This window comes from Engystomops pustulosus, chromosome 3 (assembly GCF_040894005.1).
Source record: "Engystomops pustulosus chromosome 3, aEngPut4.maternal, whole genome shotgun sequence".
Taxonomy (NCBI): domain Eukaryota; kingdom Metazoa; phylum Chordata; class Amphibia; order Anura; family Leptodactylidae; genus Engystomops; species Engystomops pustulosus.
In genome coordinates, this window is record NC_092413.1 from 53501909 (window position 1) to 53525976 (window position 24068).

Consider the following 24068-nt stretch of genomic DNA (forward strand, 5'->3'; position numbering starts at 1 on the left):
TTCAAATACAAAAAGTCCCATTAAATTGCCAGAACATTGACTTACAGAACATTTTTAATCTTTCCAAAGACTGATCGGCTTAAAATGTAGCTTATCAGTAAAAACTTGACCTTTAAAGCAGATAAAAGTGAAATGTGTCAGTTTTTCCCATCACCTTGTGAGATTTACCAAGCACTAGTTCTACACAGGGACATGGATAGTATTTCCTGTGCCATATTATATGTCGGAAAAGAAAATATAAATAGTGTGGTTTATGAACCACTTGTAAATGATCTTAAAGGAGTCTTTAAGACCTTGTATGACCATTCCCTTAAGAGCTGAGTTTGCTAGGCAGCAGTGAGGTAGATAGCAGCTACTTTAATGACTGTGCCATAGGATTCTGTAGTTCAATATTGGCTTATAGCATGTAGGTGATAACTACAAGTAGCACAATGTGAACTGCGAAGATTATACAAGGAGAAGGCTTTTGGCCGTTTTTTTTATCATTTTCATTCCTACTAAATTAAAATTGCAAAAATTTAGTCCTATAACACTGCTGTAAACCAGACTATTACAAGATGAGAATGAATCCCACTTGTCTCTATCCGGGATAATGCTGTATAGGCCGTGAGACTTTTAAAAGGTAAATTTGTGTAATTATAAGATAAGTCAATGATAGGTCCTGGGATGCAGATGGTGATTATGTATGATTATACGGTTTTTCATTGCAGAATAAATGTTCTTTATTTCAGACTTAACTGTCGAGAGACAACCTGTAAAATTCCTAAAGCCTTGAGATGAATGAACAGTAAAAGAGGTGTGAGGTAAATTGGGCTGCAATCTTCTATCCCCAATGGAATTATCAGTACTTCTGAAATACTTTTACTCAAAACTTCTCAAGATTCTCAAGTTGTGTACAGTAAGGATGTGAATCCTCATTGTTAATGATTAAAAAGAACAACTTGCTCGCCAGCTTGGATAAACCTGTGCCCTCACTTGGAGACATAGTTGAATTCCCATCACCTCCTCTTGAGAAGAAATACAATGTAACACATCTTCTCCTGTGATTTTAGTATTGAAGTTAATGGAGAATTTATCTCCTCAAGGTCTCAAGCACAAGAACATGTGCTTTGGCCAAGAGCTAGCTGTCCAACTTGCGGTTCTTGGCCCACTGCTTTATTGAGCACATGCACTGTGAGGTGCCGTGTATCACCACAATGGAAGTATCCTGTCAAAGATTGGACGGATCTGATTTCTGCCTGCCTTTCCAGCCCATGCAGTCATGTCTTATGGACATCGCCGGTGCTTACCTGCCGATGTCAGACAGGCCGGAAGCAAGAGCACACGACCAGTTGCCTGCAGCATGCAAAATGCACACGTTCGTGGAGATGAGGCATAACTTATTTGCAATTAATCTACACAAAGTACTAAATGATGCTATGCTCGCTCTCTGTAGCAATTTTGCCAACATAGGGTGCGGCACTCACTAACATGGCCCCATACGTTAGCCCACAAAGAGTCACATGCTGTTAGAGTTAAGAGTCCACTCCATCATTTTTTTCATGGGAATGAGTACTCAGGTAATCAACAACAACCAGTGGATGTGGACTGTCTGCAGAGAATAATACCAGCACCGACAGCTGTAAATGATGTGCTCACCACCCCTATTGAGAATTAATGCTACTGGGGGACATAGCATTAGTTCTAAATAGGTGCGATGTTCCCATCATTTACAGCTACTAGAAAACAAAAGAAATGGGACTGTGTGTGATGTAGGATATCACTCCAGTTATGACCCTTTACACAGTAGTCCTCTGAGCTTTGCTATATATTACTGTGGTCCCAATATTTTTCATTATAAATACTCCCAATAAAGGAAGTTTTTCCTATCCGAATCTATTTGGGACATTAACCTCATTACGGTTGAGGACATTGTTGACATGACTCAGCTAATGAGCCTCAATTGGAATCGCGTAAAATGAATTTATTGTCTTTTAAAGCCAGACAGAGACAAGATATAGAGAAGAAATAGCTATGTAGAAGGGGCCTTAAACTGAATGATCTAAAACATCAACGTTTATTGGACTTCACCTATAGTATAGTATGCTAAGAATAAAGTTACACAGACCATTTATTAAACAGATGTGGAATTTCTTCCCCACTCCTATCATAGGACCAGTACAGTAAGTAATCATTGTTACTTGTTAAGAAAAGACATAAATCACCCTTGGTTTACTTTCCTATCCTAGACTGCTCTGTGTAGACGTTCTCACTTCCATCCCTAGTCAATGCCTTACATACTTATGACTTGGAAGAGACATGAAATATATTGCAAAAGTGTGAAATTAAGAAGCATGGTATTTCCATATGTTTAGTCTTGTCGGAATAGAATACTCCTTTATAAGACTGGAATGAAAAGAAATAGTAAATTATAAAAGTCTATGAATGCACCGGTTGTAACTCGTTCGAAAATCCAGTCTGGTATGTGGCATCAAAAATGTAATTTAATGACATGTATGAAAGAAAAAACCCTGGCCAAAAAATGTTAAGTATTTTGTGATTTGCACCTGCGTAAAGTTACCACGACTGAAAGTATGATAGAAAAATAGGCTATTTTCTACTGGATTTGCTACAATGATTGCCATTATTACCATTATTATATAAAATTGTTCAGTTAACCTACTGAGTACATGACTGCCTCTGCGTGTATAAAAGTAGTGATAGAAAAGCCACTGGCTGTATCATTGCACTAAATTGATTTGTTCCTAGAAATAGTTTCATGTTCCTGTCTTTCACTTTGTCTAGAAAGCATGGGCTATTAGGACGCATGGACATCATTATATATGGGATAAGAAATGAGGTAATTCACAAAAGGAAGTACCCACCCTCTGATGGGGGTGTGAAAAGCTAGACCAGGCTGAATCCAGGAATTCTATCCACAAAAGAGGTGGTCAGCATGAAATAACCCCATCAGGAATCAAATCCCTTTAACGCCAGTCTGAAAGTTTAAAGACATGAAAAAGACATGGCATTGGAGTTGGTAAAGTGCAATAAACATGTAGGAAGTATGTGGCTTTGTTTGACAAAAAAAAACTGTCCTCCATTTCCTGTATGGGTCCTTGATAAAGGTACAATGCACATTGTAAAAAGCGATTTCCAGCTTCCAGTAGTTATGTATGACTGAATTTTTGTTCACTAGTTTTTTCATTGTGCGGTGACATTTCGGTAACTTTGGAACCAATTACAATTTTTCCACAATGCTGTCATAGCAAGCTACAATATTTTCAACTTACAGGGGTCGTCTGGGAACAAATGAATACTGTAACTTGAGGGAACACTGTAGAATAACATGAGTGGGAATAGAACTTCTGTTCAACATATAGGTCAACAACTCCTTGAAGGACTACACCCCTGGGTACCTGAAAATGTCAGCTTTATCCACACAATACAAGATGCTTAGCTTACATTTCTATTTACTGGGTTTTAGCGCCTTACAAATAATAGTGCTCACAGAGATCCTTTTTTAGGCAAATTTACAAAGGCAGTTGTACAATTATATGTAACATCTATATACAATTCTTACCTATACAGTATGGACAGCACTGACCCTTCCTCAGAACAGGTCTTTCGCAGGTTACAGGCGGACAGGACTCAGAGTAGCAGCTGATCATCCCATCCATGCAGACGCAGCTTGTACAAACGTTGGGTTTCCAAGACTCGGCTGCCAGGAAAATGTCTCCCTCGTCATTTTTGCAGTAGCTGGGCAGACTGTCATTGCCTGGTACAGAAGGCTGAAGAGATTCATCTGGAAGATTGAATGTAAACATTTAGTGGCAGGAAGCGTCAGCTCAAATCTCTTAAACTGGGCAAACTAAATGGATATCAGGTACAAAATGTATTTTCCCCTGGCATAAGGTACTGTACAGCCTGTGTCCTATCTGTCCAACATCAGCTAGTCTACAAAGTGGAAAATACATCTACATGTTCCCTTTTTAAAGATGTTCTTGACAGTGACCTTCCTATCCAAAACAAACAGCTTGAAAGATATAGATTGTTTTCTGGTTCATTCTTACAAGCCTTTCCGTTTGTACAGCTTATTTCTGTGCTTCTCTTACCTGGCTCCACTTGACACAAGCACTTCACTGCTAGCTTCCATGTTTAGACCAGACTACACCGGGTTTGAGATACTTCTTTCCTAATATCCAATTCAATGACTGTTGTGTGCCTTCACCAGTTGATATTGAAGTCTATTTGTTGATCTACTTAGTTAAAGGGAACCCGTCACCACTATTTTCACAAATACAGGTAGTGGCAGGTTCCTATAGAGATCTAGTAACTATCTGACACCCTGCTTTTAGCTAAAAATTGTTCCCCTCAGATCCCCATAAAATCAGAGTTATAATCTTGCCTGGTATCTATGCAGCTTTGGAGCGAGTCCACGGGGGGCGTGGCCTAATGTCATGTGAACAGGGTGACATCATCAAAGGTCCTTGAGCTACTTAATATGAAAACTGTACCCCATATACATATCTGACCACATAAAACAATCACAGCAGCCTCCATGGACTTCTACTCCTCTCCATGCAGGCTGCTTTGATTTCATGTGATAAAATATGCAGTGATTTCATGACATATATGCTTAGTGTACAGTTCCTAATGCTACAAAATCTGTAGGACCTGCGATGATGTCACCCTGGTCACATGACATTATAGCAGCATACAGAGATAGGGATGGGGAGGAGCTGCTGGATTCAGCCCGAGGAGGCCGCGCCCACCTGGACTCGCTGTAGCCATGCTTAGTTAGCAGATAAAACTATAAAGTTGAATATATGGGAATCTCAGGGGCATAATTTTTAGCTACAAGCAAGGTGTCAGATAGTTACTAGAGCTCTATAGGAACCTGTCACTACCTGTATTTGTGAAAATAGTGGTGATGGGTTCCCTTTAAGTGTAAAGTTAACGTGTAAAGTAAATTTTTTTTCTTCCAATTTTACTAATTCCAACTTGGTAATTTGGCTTATACGTTATTTTTTAGTATCTGTTCTTAGTTTTGGCTACAATATGATACATCAAAAACTTCCCTGTGTAAACAGAGCCTTGTAACCACAAGATAACAGTGCAACGGCTTTCCCCCTTCTAGGTTACATGCACATTGATGAGAAGACTCTACACATAATCTGCAGTTTAATTCGTAAAGAAATCTTAACTTAAAATTTAAAATTTTGCACACAATGTTCAAAAGATGTAGAGGCCCTTAGGCCTGTGTAATGGGGCCAATACGCCAGCTGTGTTGTTTTGCAGCTAACTCCAGGCCCTTTTTACTTTCTAGGTGCTCACTGCCCGCACTGAAAATTATAGAGAAGGTCCTATTTCTTTGTGGCCTGGGCAGTCACATTCTATCAATAACGGTGGTGTGAGTGGTTCTTGGATGCCAATGACAAAGTTTCCCTGTTTGGGAATCCTGTTGTCTGGGAAATGAGAAAGACTTATAAGAAATAATCCCAAAGAACTGCAGTTATTAAATGGGGTTTCCCTTGGAACTCTTATTAGAGATCACAGGTCTTCAGCTAGAAATTAAGCAGGATATATAATAGAAAAATAGCTTTGGGAGCATTTTATGGCAAGAAAACACACACTTGAAATAGAATACATAAGAATGAACCAAGCTATTGAAGCTGCAAGAATCACTAAATAGCCATATACCATGTTATATTCTACATTAAAACAGACTACAATACAAAGTTGTCTCATCTAGAAGAATTTTAACATTCACTATTAGAGCATATAGACATCTTAGATGATAGATTCTAAATAGAGGATCACACAATTTCTACGAGGCAGAACAGAGAGCTGCTAGAATGTAGTAGCTCTCACGCAACCAGGATATTCAGAAATTATACACACGACTATGCATCTAAATAGCAGATGATACTAAAGGTGCCCTCTATCCATTTTACCTGCGCAAAATGCATGCTGGCTCGGTCTCCTTTGTTATAATAGTATTACAATTTATTTCCCCATAAATGGATAATTATGAAGCAGCTCTGTGAAGGCATGGTAAGTCATACGGTAAACCTTTTTGGGTCCCTGAACAATGTTCCATCACAATCAGAATATACTGTGCTATTGATGCCCAGTAAAGGACATGCTGGTCCTCGGTCAACACTGGGTTAATACCTTTTGTTATTAAGCTTGTACTGTACATGTAATGTAGTAAATAAACCAATATGAATATTGGAAAGTGTGACTGCTATTATAGATTTTCCGCTCTTCCAGTGTCTGCTGTGTCCTCCAGCAAAAGATCTACCTTCTTATGCGTTTTGGAAGATAAGCAAAAAATCTATCAGCTCTGAGAGAAACAGAGAAGGCAGAGATAAAAAGGAGGGAAAAAAAAGATAATTTGTAAACGTGCGCCTTTTGTCTGCAAAATCTCAAGATATTGCCTGAAAATCTCCTCTCCATAGTATATTTTTACTGACATCACAATGTGTAAACAATTATTGTGATTTTACAGGATACAGTTTGCCGGCAATATGTCCACGTCACGCACAGGGAGCATCCGAACCACGAATGGGAAGTTTGGGTTCACTCATTTCTTTTCATCAGATAACCATGGACAGATTTTTATCCACAGGAAGTAAACAATGTAACTTCCTGTAGAATGACAGCAAGTAGAGATCTAGCAAACTTTGAGAAATAGAATATTGGCAAATTATATCATGGTTTCTTATATCATGTGCACATTTATGTGCCCAGATGAATTCTTTGCCAGGTTTTGCCTGGTATAGAATTTTGTTATAGTGAATCCTCCGGACTACGCTAGCTCAATTCAAATCTACTTCCCAACCCAGTCATGCGTTCTGCATGCGAGAAATTGTGACTCTTTCATGCCTTATACATCTCCAGATTCAATGTTTACTGGATTAGTCACTGATTTCCCTTTCCTAGTCCCACCCCTGCCTCAGCCAGTGGTTGAGCTGATGGTAACTTCTGGTGTATAAAGAGAAAATAGGAAGGTGAGATTGGCAGGGACATAGGTAGGTACCAAGGGTTAGGGTACAAAAGTTTTACTTCATTTCACCCTTTAAGTCACTGAATACTGAAAGTGTGTTATTTCTCTTATTGCACGGCAAATATCACTATAGATCTTCAATTACCAAAATATGTAGAGCAGACATACAAAAACACTGTAAAATCTGATGTTTTAAATTAGTCAGTTTTTAACTTTCTAGAACTTATTTCACAAACCAGTGAATTTGTATCCGTTAGAGGTTTGCCCATGAAAGAGTTCTCAAATAATAACCCCCTAGTGATTTTTCCACAAAAAGATTATTTTTAACCCCCTTACATTACAATTTTACTCCGTTTTATTGTTGTTTTAGCTCATATCACTCAGTAATGGTCAGTGTGGGCTGGGACTTTCTAAGCAGACATTTATGATCCCTATGTGCTGACAATATGGTTAGGTTATTAGGCTACGGGTTTATGTACACTTTTATTTAGCGTCTGAACATTCTACTAGTATCTGACACATAGAAAAAGAGAAATACGAGATGGATATAACATACAATGACTCTGTTAACTCAGTTATGAACACACAGAGTCAGCTCTGCTAAATGCCTCCTTTCTCTGCTATAAAGATCTTATATGTAGCTTGTGGATTAAGTCTGTTGATCTTGCCTGCTGGCAGGAAGTGTGTGTGTGTGAGCTCCTCTTGTAAAGGAGAGGGAAGGGCAGAGCTCACAATGCATCAACTCAGACAGGAGAAGCAATCCATGATAAGAATCTGTCCTGCCCAACCATAAAAATCTTTAGATTATGGTCAGATCCCGGCCCAACTGAAATTGTATATACCAGGACTGATATAGACAGGTCGGAATTATCTGTGTAATGCTGTATTTTTGTTAATAACAGTGAATAAGACATTGTTTTATTTTGTTATTCTGAGTATATTTTAGAATCTTGTCTTCGTGGAAATACCCCTTTAATATATTCTCCATGTAATTGAATTCTGGCACCATAACAACTGTTAAATTAAACATTTGCATGGCTGTTCATCTGCACAATGGAAACCTTAAATAAAAATCTTTTACATCTGTAAGGATGAAAGAGTAAGGTCCAATGAATCTCAAAGGAATTTTTTTGCGGCACATAAGCTTGATGTTTCACCAGTAATTACTGAATAAATGTGTAAATACTAAGTATCAAACTCTACAGCTGTGTTGTTTTAAGAGACTTTAACAGATTTCTTACTGAATATTTAATGTGCCTTAAACAAAAGATACTACAGTGTGTGCGGGAGGTGTCTTCCTTCATACCGCTGCCGGTATATCAGCTGTTGCGTGAATAAAAGACATTGTTAATATATCGGGGAGTCTTGCTTCTTGAAGCTGCAGAACCCCAGCATCTGTTTTTCATGTGTCCCTTGCATGCAATAGAAAAAGCAGAGCTGTATGTTCAGGAATATGGTCTCGGCAAAAGCTTTCAATTTCTAATAAGAAAAGCTAAAGCAGTGTAAAGCTATGCCACTAGCCATTATACATTGTTTGTAATAAGCATGATCTTTCTTGATGTTGAAGTTCTCCCCTTGGGTTTTCAGAATGTGAACCTCCATTGCTTGCAGAGGAGGACAACTGGCCTAGTCCTATGATCATCAAACAAATGTGTGGCTCTTACTGTAGTGTCCAGTCAGGTCCCAGTGACTAGGACTGTGCAGAAATAAGTGTACACTTGTAACAAATGTAAAATCTACTATATATGTCAGTTTTTGTAAATACAGGCGGTCCCCTGCTTAAGAATACCTGACTTACTTACGACCCCTAGTTACAAACGGAACTCTGGATGTTGCCAATTTACTGTGCTTTAGCCCTAGGCTACAATAAACAGCTATAACAGTTATCAAAGGTGTCGGTAATGAAGATTGATTGTTAATCCTGTTAAAATCCAACATTTTTAAAATCCAATTGTCACAGAGACCCAAAAAAATTTGGCTGGGGGTTACAATGATAAAGTATACAGTTCCGACTTACATACAAATTCAACTTAAGAACAAACCTCCAGACCCTTGTCTTGTATGTAACGCGGGGACTGCCTGTAGTGATATGTTTCAGAACAATGCAAAAACATCTTTTATGATAACACTATGTTTTCCCATTACTCCATTATCCTAGAAATTTATCATGCGTTTACACGTTACAGTTAAAACTGCACCTCAACTGCATCCTAATCTTAGGAGAAGGCAGGAGCAGTTTATTACTGCTTCTGCTTTTTCTGTTCCTCAAAGCATCGTGCTGAAGTAGCACGATGTGGCAAGAAGCAGAGCCTGGAAGAATACAGGGGTAAATCAGATCTGCTGGTCTGATCAGTCCCAGTACAGGTCTGATCAACATCAGCCCTCGCAGGAGGTCATTACCCCTAGTAACTGGGGCTGTTATAAATGCTCCAGTTACCGGGGAAAACTTGCATTAAAAAAAAAAAAATGTAAAAATAAAATAAAAATAATGATACATCTCATTTCCCAATATAATAAATAAACACGAAAAAAAACATCAACATAGTCGCCACTTTTGGCCGAGACTATACATATTATGCATCAAAAATAAAGAAACAAAATAGGGAATTCATTAATGTTTATTTTAAGTTAATTTGAAAATTTTAAAAAAATATACATATAATATATATACTATATATTATAACTGATTGACGGCATTTGTAAGCATATGGTTTTACACAAACAGTGTTTGGTGCATTCCAGATAACACTATTGACATATAATCTTAATCACTGAACATGTTTCTTGACTTATTGTATTAAATATGTATTGGAAAGTGTTAAAAGATTCCCGGTGAATAGATTGTACACTAAAGATCTTTAGAAATATACAACCCTACATTAACTGTGCACTTGAGTTGGGTAGTGACAGCCATCCAATGAGGATTCAGGTACATGACAGCACACTCAGGAACTGCATGGTGTTAACAATGTAATAGCATGACAGTTTACTTGCAGTTTCCTTTCCCCATCTATTTCTGGAGTAATCCTACATATGTATCAGATTACTTTATGCAGTAAGACAGGACAGCTCAACACAAATGATGAAAAGAAAAATACTGAATGCAAAAAAATCGAAATGTCTAAAACTGAAAAAAATTTAATTTACATGTGTGTGGTTATGTGGCTCTCACTAATAAACATTAACCAAATATTTCTCCAAATGTTAGACAGTGAAAGGTCTTGTCCCAACACAAGTACAGGCTGTCCCCTTACTTAAGGACACCAGACTTACAGATGACCCTTATTTACAGACAGACCACTCTCCTCACTGTGACTTCTGGTGAAGCTCTCTGGATGCTGTAAGGTCTGCAATGAAGTTTTATAGATAATCCTCGTTTCCATTACAGCAAAAAAAAAAAAATTGAAAATCCAATTGTCACTGGGACAGAAAAAACAATTTTGCCTGTAGTTACAATTATAAAATATACAGTTCTGACTTGGATACAAATTGAAAATATCTATGATGAGTCCCATGGGGGACTCCAAGATCACAAGCATACAACTACGTTCTTGTATAAACGCTGCTTTTATATTAAATCTTTAGGAGACCGACTTCTCGTTCTCCTGCACCACCAACTTCAACTCTTTCCATCTTATAAAATGGTAGGTGTCACTGTGCAGCTAAAGTTAGTGCACAATTAGTTAAAGTGGTTAAAATTTTCTCATTAGCCTACATCATTTCGGGAAATCCGTGGTATTAGTTTTGCCACTGAATATGCTAATTATGCTCTACAATGTCAGCTAGGCGCTGCCAGGCCGTCTGCTTCAGGCCTGGAATGCCCATCTGGCCAAGACTGATGGCATCAGTAGCTCAGAAATGGTGGAAGCTGCTGACGAAATTATGAATGCCCCAGAATCATATTAAGGGTCCTTTGTGATAAAAATCCTGTAAACAGGGTATAAGATTTAATTACAGGACAAATCATTTCATCTGTAATTTTCATATTTTTATGATAGACCTAGAAACATGCATGATTGATTCCTTGGCTTGGATTAACTCATGGCTGAGGAGCTACCTCTTTAAAAATAAATATTGTATCCTTATTTTCTCCTTAGGTTGATTGCCATGTGACACTGTGCGTTTATATTCATCTAATATGCAACTAAAGAGAAATATTTTGGACAATACGCATAGATTAAGAAATCACTGTAAATAAGATAGGATTAAGGTGCATGTTTTTTTGGTACAACAATTGGTTTCTCTATGTTCTACGCTCTCTATTTTATTCATAAAAGGAATCAGACACAATATGCTTGAGGGCTCCTTCACATGGCCGTCTGCGGGGACGTACATGCGGCCGCATGTACGTCCCCATAGACGGCAATAGCGGCGCAGCGAGGATACGGTGCCACACATTTGTGGCACCGATCCTGGCTGCACACCGCAAAAAGATAGAGCATGCTCTATTTTTCAGCGTGTGTGCGGCCGTGCGCCGTTATTCTCTATGGAGGGAGGAGAGGTCAACAACTCCTCCTCCCCAGCGCACGGCGGGCATACCGCGTGTGAATGTACCCTTACACTGTAGGGAAGTCAGATTACAAGACCTTATTTATGGCCCTATGGCAATGCCATGCACATTTTTTTTTCCTTGCAGGGCCACATTCTACATCTGAATTTAATTCTTCTGGAATAAATTTTAATGTTTAAAGGCATAATACTTAATGCCACTTAATTAGTTGCTGACTATATTTTTGTGCTACTAAATCTGCTGCATACCAAACACATTTATGGTTTTAATAATAAAACTGTAAAAAATTTTTTTTGTCAAACTGTGCTTCAAAACAAAGATAACGCAACAGGGGTGATTAGATAGTGGCTCTTCATCTCTGCATAATAATCATGTAGATGAATACAACTTACTAGTTGTAGACAATGAACACAAGCTGAAAAACAATATTCACAAAGAGTCCCATGGAGAGATGTTGTTTAGGAACTGCTGAGAGGGGTGTGTCAACATGAGGTACACAGTAGGAGCCCCAAAATATTAACCCTTTCAGCATTTTAATTTCCTATCCGTGATCCTACCAACCAGTATGGAAAGAACTATATTCCAACTGAACTTCATTGTTTTATATTAGAAGTACAAGTCAACCATCTCCTCTTTTCCCAACGTGTGTCCGCTTGCAGATCTTTGGCAGTCTCACAGAGCCCGGGGCTATACAATGAGACAGATCTGTAATCATGACGCACATATTATTTTCATAACTTAAATCATTGCACATATTTTTCCTTATAAACAGTATGTGAAATCAGACAAATTCCCTTGTGTAAAACAGGTTTCCATGCTAGAAAAACTAGTAATAAGGCCATCCGAATTTACATAGAGAGAATTTAAAGGAACACTACCGCCAAAATAAAATGCAAAAGGTATTCTGTGTGTCAGTCTCTTTGCTGTTGTTAAATTGTTGTTTCTAGTTTTATATATCTGTTTATAACTTTGTGATATTAACCCCGCAGATCGCGCTGGATAAACTAAAAAGGCTTGAGCCGTCGCAGCTCTGCCTGGCAACGAATTACTCTGCACCAAGCCTCGCCTACTCCACACCCACTTGCCGTGGAAGCAGTGTAAGGGGGAGGGAGCACTACTAGTACGTGCCTTGGTAAATATGCCCTATATTTCACTTTGGGATGAATGCTTGGCAGCAATGTGAACAAGCCTCTGCCAGGGTCTTTCAAGAGCTGTGTCTCACTCATGACAAGAGTCAGCTGTTCCTGTATTTTAACACAATAAATGCAAATTTTGGTTTGGTTACAATGGGGTTTTCAGAAATATAGTTATCAAAACTAAATTTGTCTGGAGAAGAGTGACTGAGGGGGGATATATGAACATGTCTGTGTTGGCAGAAATAAGGCATCTTTCTAGTTAACCACAACCACATCCAAGGTTAATTGCTTTAATATAGTGGGGAGAACAAGGGAACTGTCCAATTGCCAGAAAGGGTCAGGAAGAAAGTTTTTATGAAATTGGTTCTGTAGTTAACAGTGTTTCTTGCCTTTTTTTAGACAAACTTTAAAGATGGGACGGGTGGAAATCTACCATCAAAATCAAGGATGGATAAACCAGGGATACTCACTCATAGAACCAGGTACCGTGACTGTGGTAATCTTATTATATTTGTTATCCATGGCCTCCTTCCTTATAAAATTAATTTTTATAATTATGCTAATAATCAGTGTTGATGCAGCTTCACAGGCTGTTACAATGTGCAGAGCTGGGCTCCCCTCCCCCTTCCTGCTGCTGCTAGATTACACAGGCAGAGGGAGAGAGCTGGGGGTTGGGCGAGACATGTCCTGCTCATGGTAACAGCACTGTTACTGCAGTACTAAGCGGCTCTTGTAACTACCACAGAGGCCATTAGGTATCATTATATGATACAAATAAAGATGATTTTTGAAGGAACGAAACAAACAATGGATAACAAATATAAGAAGATTACCACAGTAAGAAAAACTGGATGTAAGTGGTTGGTTTGTAGTACTTGATTTTGATGGTACTGTTTTTTTTTCAACCCACTATGTAAGATAATTTGCATTTTATGCGTAATTCTTCATCTGTAATTCAGATGAGAGGCCATCTCATTTCAATTACAGAAATAGAAATTCATTCTGTGTTCAATTATTTTTCTGTGTGTTATCAAAGGCGGCGAAAAGCTAAATGCAAGTCAAGCAGCAATCAATGGTTAGATGTTCACGATACTACAGCCTTATCTCCCAGTTCCCAAAGGGCAGATCTACAAATGCAAAGCACCTGCATACAATGTTCACGAAGATTCCCTTCAGTCTTGTTCACTGAAATAAATCATTGCTTTAGTTACTCTGACCTCTAAAAGACCAGGCGAGGAGGACTCCTGGCATGATCAAGGCCAGAAAATGAACTTCAGGTATGCAGTGCCACTATCCTACTTCTGATACGTGTCAAGGTGAGCGCAGTGATTTCCTGACCCCTGGGAAAACAGAGCTCTACAGCTGAACCATGTTGATGCTTCTCTATAGAAAACAATAAATCTGATCAAGAAATGTCAATACAAGTCATTTGTGTCATATCTTTATATTTGCTGAAAGAAAATTCAGTTTTTTGGAAGGATTTTACCACAGTAACTCTAAATCAAATACACAAAGCGGGTAAACATTATGAAACAAACAGTGTTTGCAAATCATTGATGGCCAACTGGCAACTAACCGGGAATATATGCAGATGCATTTTTTATAACGGTCTTCATGAGTCTGGACATGATCTCCACCATTGACTGACACCTCACATACATATATAGTCCTCCAGGAATCCCTGCCCATTATTGAGTGAGACAAACCTTCTCATTCAACTTTGATGAATAAAGCACGGAGATTGTATTGGTCATATTATAATTGCTAAATATGGAGACTTCAATTTGCAATGTAATACATAGACTGGGGATAGTTATTCTATGCTTTTCTGACATATGTTAGCAAGTTAGAAACAAATAGAGGAATTTAAAAGAGGACACATGCATATTGGATACAATGTAGCAAAGTGTGATTTCATTGAATGCTCACATATATGCTATACACTTGCCAGTCCACGGATGCCAGTACATCCATGTTAGCAGCTACTGTATAAGGAAGAAGCTTGTGTCCACAAGATATGCCATGAATGTCTGATATATGCAGCTTTCTGAGCTCTGGGACCTGCATCTCCCACAAATCCTTAGTTCCCCGAGTTAAAGTCTTCTTTAAGAGAAAAGGGCCTGTGTATGCAGAAGACATGGACAGAATCACAAACATGTCTGATACAGTCGCCCCAACACTGGAGCTAATGACAAAACTATTGTATTGAAACCCTACAGCAGTGATGGCGAACCTTTTAGGGACAGAGTGCCCCAACTAAAACCCCAAAGCCCCCTCGTTTATTGCGAGGTGCCAACCAAAAATCAAGCAGTAACTTATTGCTCCCTGTTCTTCAACAATGTTCAATCATATTGGCCTCCTGAGGAAACCAACATAGTAGAAAAAAAGATTGAAAATCATCATCGTAGCTCCTTTCCAGTGTCCCTCTGTACATAGAAAATCAGCAGCAGCCAGCAGGAGGTCCTCCAAAGATAATTTGGCCTTGTCTACACTTCCCTCTTCCTAAAGTCCCATGTAGCCAATTACGTATCACTTTAAAATATCACTGAAAGCAGCATCATTTAAGTTGTTTGGAACTGCAGGAAAATTCTTTGAGTTCTGTCTGATGTGCCGGGGTGATGGCTCGGGTGCCCACAGAAAGATCTCGGAGTGCCGCTTCTGGCACCCGTGCCATAGGTTTGCCACCACTGCCCTACAGTATGATCTGCTGCAGCGATCATAACCGCCTTGTCAGGCGGGGGGCCAGGTAGGACTGGGAGGGGTCTACCGCTTAATTCTAAACAACCTACAAAGCCATATTATATATAATTATATCTTAAAGGAAAACATTCTAATTAAATTGCTGCAGAATATGTTATTTGCTGTGTGAGTCAAATAACATTGATTAATTTGTATTTTAAATGAATTAAATTACCTGAAGTATAATCATTAACCACTGTCACATCTAGAGGGGGTAAGCTAAAAAGCAGCATATTTACCTGCCATATGAGGTGCTTTCCAAGTAACAAAATGATACTACAAGTTATGTAACAAGTAATGTTACCCACAATGAAGTTGAACTCATTTCAATGTATTAGATGCAATAATTATTTCCTTACATCTGCTCCGCCTCACTTGTGCTCCTGCTCAATGCCTCACTTTACTAATACAACAGTTTATCACTTTTCAAACATTTTATTTATTTTTTGCCACTTCATACTCTACAAAGGCAGATCAATGCTTTTTAATCACTCATGAATCCATAGGTGGTAAATAACCAACCAGCAATATCACTATAATCCATACAATACCTGCATCAAGAGCCACAATACATGCGTAATTCCTTTGTTTCTCAATGATACAGCAAGACATGGAGCTCCACTTGTATTCATCTGTCATCCGGCCATACAAGCGCTTCATTTTGTAATTGAAGTTTCAGTAAGGGAAATTATACATATTTCCATTACTTACTCCATCTGCAATTTAGTAAATTCATTATGGCAGCGATTCTACCCAGAAGTGTTTCTAAGGTATGTGTAACCCACAATAAGTGCAGATTTTTGACATAACTAAGAGAGATTGTCTATGGAAGGGCCAGTAGATGGTAATACGTATCATCAAAGTCAATTCTACAACTAACAAGCAATGGTGTTGATTGCGGAGGATGTAATATTTTTCTTGGTTTTTCTTGTTTTTTTTTCTTTGGTTACTAGATGATGAACTGTACAAGAAACCAATATAATTACATACTTCTCTTAAAAAAACATGGATGAATCCAACAATAGAGCATGATAGAACAACGCTGGTTCAAACCCAAAATTTATATCATTGTTATCTGTATAGAAAGTCAATATAATCCTAGTGTAGTGATCATTCCATACAAAACTAGATAAAAACGCTCACTGCTCTGCTACTTGTGGCAATCCCTGTACTTGCACCAATTACTGTATATTATTCAGTTATAGGAATACATAATGTGGCACACACATTGTACCATCATATGTTTTTGAAAAAAGAATTGTGGCCCATTTACAAAACACAATTGCAATGAGAAGATTGAAATTCAAGATTTTAGATAATCCATAGATTTTCCAAAAATATTAGGTGTATAAATGAGTGGGTGTCAAGTTCAGTACTGATCCATGTGAAGATTAACCTCCACCTAAGTCTGTAGTTACTGCATTACCCACTAGCCTTGATATACACACTCAGGATTGTATACATTTACCTGGGATCATATTTAATTATCTGATTTCTTGTATAGAAAATCCTTGCATTGCCTCTGTGAGAGTGACAAATATTATTTGTATGCCTATTGGGATTGGTAACTTTGAGCAGCTCCAATATTGCCAGGGTGCAACGTTTTTCTTCCATATGAACCCCTCAGGGGTATTCTCATTTCAAAGGCAACCTGTCACCACATTATACCCCATTAAACTACTAGAAATCTCAAGTAGCATGCAAAATGCTCTTTCTAGAATTTCATCTTGTATACACTTTGCAGAGTCAAGTTTAGACGCTGCCACGGGAGTGTCATATCTTCCTTTGTTTCTATAGTACCTAGAAACATGCTTTCAGATTGCACCAGACAATGTAGGTCTGTGAACTACAGACCCAGAGATACAGGCAGTTAAAGACATAGATTGAAATGTGAGATGTTGATTAATAACCACTTCTGCTTACAGGTTCTCTTTTAGTATTTATTGCATATCTACATTAAAAAAAAAAAATAATGGTTGCCACCTCTGGGGAAAAAAAAAATAAAAAAAATAAGAGTCACTGATGCAAAGTGAGGGCCAGAGACAGCCACACCCTTTAAATCAATGGAGATTTGGAAAGACTCAGCTCTTTCACTAAATCACATTAACCCCTTCATTATTATCATTTATTCAAATGTGAAGATTAGCCAATGGCTGCTTTGAATAAGATAACATGGGTCCCTTGTATACACTCTTCAATGAATGAATAAGACTACAATGCTGTCATCTATAAAATGATAAATGCACAATTGCTGGGGCTCCAATATAAGTAGTAAGAAATGGGTCAACCCTTTGGACAATCTATGTGTATATCTGTGGGTTCATAACTTTTAGTGTATAGAAATGCAGAATAGCTATTGAAGATGCCGTGAGTAGTTCATGATTGGTAAAGACAAAAGTCATGTTCTCTACCAACTCACATCACTCAATTATAAAAGAGATAATGGTGGCTGGAAGACTATGTCAAGTATAAAAGGTAAGGCTATGGAAAATGTTTTCTTCTCCAAGAAATAAAGCTACATTCGTCTCTCTAGCTATAAACACGTCAACCTCTGCAATTCAGTAATCATTCTCCATAACGTCTTTATTATAGGATTACCATCCAGCGCCTATTCTTCAGTGTGTATAGAAGTTTGAAATAAGCTGGATGTTGGTTGCCAAGACACTGCTGAATGCTGGAAATGTAGACAAAGAAACTTCTATAGCATAAACCCCACACTTCGACTTCTTGTGAATTTATACCAGAGAACTTTCCGTTCACACACATGTAATTATACACAGCCTTTTCATACCTGGGCAATGAGGACAGCAAGAGTCTTGTGTACGAGTCGGGTTTTGACAAAGAAGAGGAGGACAAACTTCAGTCTCGCACAAAACTCGTCCACTATGACAAGTGCACTGCGTGCAGGAATCGATATTCCATGTCTCTCCTTCAACATAATACTCCCCTCCAGGAGCATGGCAGATAGATGGATCTGTGGACTCAGGCTTCTTCCCACTGGACTCATCTGTAATAAAACATGTAAGAGTTGGATTTATTATCCCTATTAGAAACATATAGATATTGTCCCAAATCAGAGAAGGTAATAGCCACACCGTGCTCTGGAGAGTGCAAAGTAATAGAGGAGAATGGAAAGAGGTCCTCAACATTACATAGCCATACAAAAAGAGTTTATCAGTTTATTGCCTCTTGAAAATTTCTGGATCTTTCTAATAAACTTATTCAGTACAAGTACATACATCATTATGTTGTGCCACATTTAGCTATGGCACATTGCTAGGATAGTGGAGATACCTTTACCTTCCGCTCTATGGACCACAAATCTCCATATAAGAGGATAGGTACATAAGAAATTGAATATGAGCTATAATAGCCTTCCACCTACATGACATGCTGCCACTCAGCGGCTCTTTAAAATGACAAAGTATCTTATGATTGTAATAGAGAAGTTAATGCTCTGTTTACAACAAGCAATTTTTTAGCTTGGGTCAGGAGAAAATTAATAAAGCTCTGAGCGAAATTTCTGTGACTTCTCTGAGCTCAGGGAACAGTATCTTGTAACTTATCTAAATTTCTCACACGCAAAACAGAAGCTGATTTCAGGCTTGTAGCCATGGAGATGGCTGCAACAATACCGAAAGGGTTTGTAAATTACTTATCGTCCCTGATCTCCTCCTCATTCAAATTTTTAAAAAAAATGTACACAGAAAAGAATAAATCAGATTTTTTATACCTATTCTGTTATTTTAATTTGCATAATAAACCACAAATATTGAAAAGCAGACGTATTTCTGGATGATATTTCTCTAACAACTGCGGAATGGGTTGTATTCGGTGTAATACTGGCTGTGTAAATAGACACTGGAAAAAATTAGCATCTTAAATAGATAATTTTAAGTCTTTGAATTATATGCTTTAATATTTAAGGACATAACAGAAATAGATCTAGTTCTTAATAGATTTAGCCTTAGCCAGGTGCTTCTTCTCAATAGCTATTGATTCATTGTTCATCAGAACAATGAATATTGCCAAATTTGAAATATATGCTAGAAAAATAGGCAAAAGTAAAGATGCCAGTAGTGAAATCATATGATCATTTCTTTACAGGTTACCTGAAATTTTAAATGGGAATGCCTATTTACTACAAGCACAAAAGTTAAGTATTCTATTTTTAAGGCTGAACATAGAGGAAAAACCATTGAGGAACAGATTTATCTTCTGAGTCTTACAAGTGAAATAAATTAGCATGCTCATTTGTGCCCCAGAAACACGTTTCCATTTTAACATGGCATGTAATGTCACGTTCGCTATTAAACAGAATATCACAAGTCAAGGAGATCTACCATTTTGCTCAAATGTCAAGGGCTTCACAAAGTTTTCTGAAGATGTTAGATTATTAATAGATTAGTAGTGGGAGAACCTTTCATGTATTGCTTCAGTACTGTTCATTTTTTAGAGCTAGTGGTCAAGTATCCACTAATAATAGTTCATATATTAGCTGGGTTCTCATTGTCATTTTATTTATATACGCACCCCATGATTTGTAAAGTGCTATGGAATTTGATGGAGCAAAATAATTTTAAATTATTATTAGATGATGGATGATGAATGAATATAAAAATAAAACTGATCTATTAAAAGGCTATATGAATCACAATTTTAAAGTCATAATCGTATACACAGTAAAGCCTCATGCACCCGAAATTGTGTGCAATACGGGACACAAACAGGGGAAAGTGATCACGTTTGTGGCCTGATTCTGTGTAGACACCTTCACGGGTGACGGGCGGCCATGCCGCAAATTGGGGAAGAAAAGGGACCTCCTCTATAATTTGTGATGCAGCTGCTCGGCTTTTTCCGCTCACCACTCCGTGACCCTGCACAATAGACAATGGGGGCCTGTGAATTAGCTGTTGTTTTTGTGGATAACATACGAATGCAATAAACGGTCGTGTGCTTGATGCCTAAGACAATACCAAAGAAGAAAGAAGGACATGTGTGCTGGGGCATAATGAAGCCTCACAGTGGATACATGAGGCGGCTTAGGCCTCCTGATAAAATAAAAACCAGAAAACATTCAGGCCTGGAAAGACAGGGAAGGAACTCCCCTTGCCAGCCCACTCTGCTGGCGGCTATGCCCCCTCCATGCCCACATGGTGTGAAGGTGGCCCAGTCGCATGATTAATAACATTTTTTTTTACGAGAAATTGTAATTACAGTGCTTCTACGCCACTGATATCTCCCCCTACATGTGTACCACACTATCTGTGTTCTTCCATCTTCTGTTTTGCATAATAGTACCCCATATGCTATGTCCACCTATATGTTATCTTTATTTTACACACAGTTGTTTAAACATCCTCAAAAGTTTGAACTTAAAAATAAATAAAATAATGAAAATACTCTCACATATATTGTATGTCTATATTGTAACAGACTGTAAAAATGGTGATGCATTCATCCTGCCATCCCCCTATTTGGTGCACACCTATCACGTGTCTGTATTGGACAAACAAAAGAAAGTATTAAAGGAAACCTACCATTTAGAATGGCAGGGGTAAGCTGTAAGTACCGAGCACCAGCTCAGGGTGAGCTGGTGCCGGTACTTACTTTCGTTAGTGTTATAAACCTTTAGAGCAGGAGAGGCTTCGGCACTGCGCGCACGCAACATCTCCGCTATTTCCTATGTAGGCACGCACACAGCGCCGAAGCCTGTTCTGGTCTAGAGTTTAAAAAGTGTTAAAACCGCGATACCGCGGTTTATAACACTAACGAAAGTAAGTACCGGCACCAGCTCACCCTGAGCTGGTGCTCGGTACTTACAGCTTACCCCTGCCATTATAACTGGTAGGTTTCCTTTAAACTGTAGTCTGTTATCATAGGGATGGATATCGTAGCTCTACAAAAACAAGTTATTTGTAAGGTGACTTATTTGCCTTCATTAAATCTAAAAGCTCTGTTTTTAAAAACTGGATTCACATATATTACTTAAGTCTTCTGTGTATATACAGTTCATATAATTTTCTTCCTTATGACCAATTAAATCAGTATTTTGATATAAAATTAATAATAATTTATTATGGTCCTCTGTTTCAGCCATTGAGTCAGGGAGCTGCTGTATACAGTCTATATACCCCAACTCCTCACTGATACCACAGGACTAACCTAGCCCGCCTCATGATAATGAGATACATGTGACACTCAGAAGAGGATTCCTGGGGGCAGAACTCTCCAAGCCCCCACCTTTCTGAGGGAGTGGTTAATGATGTAACAGTGTTACACACAACCCGTCTGTCTCTTTTAACATTTCAGTATGGGATTGTGTAGAATTTGCTACAGTGCATACTGTAATGTAAAGGAATCTGTACATGTCTGTGGTTGAGTATTGGCAGATGCTGCCGGTATGGATCTAGTACTTAGGGATCATGTTGGTAGCAGTGAGACATGTCAATTCGGAACAGGCAGGCAGGGAAGTGAACAATAAATAAGCAGGACTCACCTAATATGATTGTATTCAGGTGAGTTGCATACACGTTTACTAACTGATTTTTATTAACATTGCACAATGGAAATGAAACATTCTTTTTAATTTTAGATTTAATTAAATATTTATTTTGGTTGGGTTAATGTGAATAGCAGGTTTCTATTAAGATGTGTAATGATAAAAAGCTGCTAATGATCACTGCAGAGATATACATCTCTACAAGCTTTCAGACATGGATTGAAATAATCTTCTTGTAACTGGTTCAAGTATCCTGAGCCAAATTGTCTGAATTACTTGATTAATGTTGTCAGACTGCTTTGACTTAATCCTATTTTAGTCTGTAGCCTGTTTTAGACAGTTGGAATGGTTTCATCCAAGTGGATAGCTAGCGCAGCCTTCTGCCGTGCCAGCCTGAGTACTCTGTGTGAGTTAGCCATCAGCATTTGGTCCTGGTGTACAAAACAGCATGGGGTGTGTGCAGCACAATGGTGGTATAATAACAGCTTATTAATAATAATTAGGTCAAGCGTTTATGTTGTTCGTTTTATTATGCAGTAACAGATGGTCCTCATTTATCTCCTTTAGGACAGGTGGCTGAGGGCACTGTCAGACTGCAATTTGCAGAGGCGCTCTTCACATCAGCCACAGCATAATGCCACAGGTCTCTTGTATAAATGCTAGGACCTGACAGCTTTTGTTTGCCTCTTGATTTATAAGGTGTGATTATAAAACAGAACTTATTTGACACATAATCTAAAGGAAGCATTTAGAGAAAAGTTATTTTTTGCAACTATTGAAAATATACTGACAGAAGAATTGCTGGAAAACAGCAGCTTCCACTATCCAGTGACCTTGGATGAGTCCCGGAAAGCTATTGCGTCTTCTGCATTTCATTGGCATTGATTAATAGCACCTCTTGTCCAACTATCTACAGTGCTGCAGAGACCTTAGAAGACAATCATTATTAACACAACAGGTTCAGATTCTATTAGAGGGAACGCAATGTAAAAGAGGCTAAATCCCCTTTGTTCTGCTGCTTTAAGGATTCTGCCAAGCTCCCGCAGGAATCGGGTTGTGCACTGACATAGCTAATACTAAGTAAGGCGAGGCAGCAACATTAATCAGTCTATCATTGTCCTAATGCTTGTGGTTTCTTCCTCAAGTCAAACTGCATTTCACCTGATGGCCCGGAAAGATGAATGTATCTAGAAGTCGGTCTCTCCTGCTTGGGATATCTGTGGGTTTAGGATTATAAAATCTAATTTGATAATGATATCTTAGATAGCCTACAATGCTAAAGTAGTATTAGCTAAGCTTCTTCATTGGATGATAAAAAAAACTTTACACTTCCCAGAATCAATTTCTCATGGTTGATTGGGATTTGATGGCACATGGCGTGTTATAAGGAGATGCGATCTGTATTGTATTAGTTATGAGCGTAGCATTATTGCAAACAACACCATACATAATAAAAACAAGCTACCACTAAATGACTGAAAACCTGGGCTACCTGCACATTAACCTCTGTGAAAAACAGATGTTAAAGGAAATTTGCCATAAAAATTAAGCATTGATACTTATAGATCGAGACACTGTGATTGCAGTAATCTTATATTTGTCATCCATGGCCTTCTGCCTACACAGATCAACATTAGAAATTATGCCAATTAGCCAGAACGGCTTTAAGTGGCGATATCAGAGCTGCATCTTCATAGACTGTTACACTGTGCAGGAGCACTTCCCCTCCTCCCTCTGCCTGCTGTAATCTTAAGGCAGAAGTGAGATGGGGGGGGGGGGGGGAGCTGCAGTACAGAGGGGGCTCTTGTAACAACATCCTGAGCACTTCGGGCTCATTACCATAATGGATAACAATTATGAGAAGATCTAAAAGTAAGTGTCCCTGGTTTATAATGCTGGATTTTGATGGTAGATTCTCTTAAAAGTCTGTTTTTCACTCACAGTTTACATCAGTCAATAGTCCATAAATGATCACTGAAAAATGGTTCTGACTAGGACATAAGATTAGTTGTATGGCCACGGCACCGATTCATTAACATGTATTGCACCAAGTGCAGCTATGTATCATCCATTCACTGTTGTGTGCATCTGCTCTTATGTACCTCATTATCAGCAAATGTCTGGCAGCTTGACCTTATTGATCTGATAATCACATATCCTGTGGATCAAACCTTAAAGGAAACCTACCAC

General features: G+C 38.4%; 1 protein-coding gene across 2 annotated transcripts in view; it reads right to left on the reverse strand.

The window, feature by feature from the left end:
* CRIM1 (cysteine rich transmembrane BMP regulator 1) overlaps nucleotides 1-24068 on the reverse strand; it is a 474029-nt gene that overhangs the window by 33091 nt on the left and 416870 nt on the right. For both annotated transcript variants that reach the window (XM_072140823.1, XM_072140822.1), the window contains 2 exons: nucleotides 18168-18383; nucleotides 3563-3784 (listed from right to left, as the gene is read on the reverse strand). In XM_072140823.1, the coding sequence (XP_071996924.1) occupies nucleotides 3563-3784; nucleotides 18168-18383 (438 nt within the window). The remainder of the gene's footprint in view (nucleotides 1-3562; nucleotides 3785-18167; nucleotides 18384-24068) is intronic.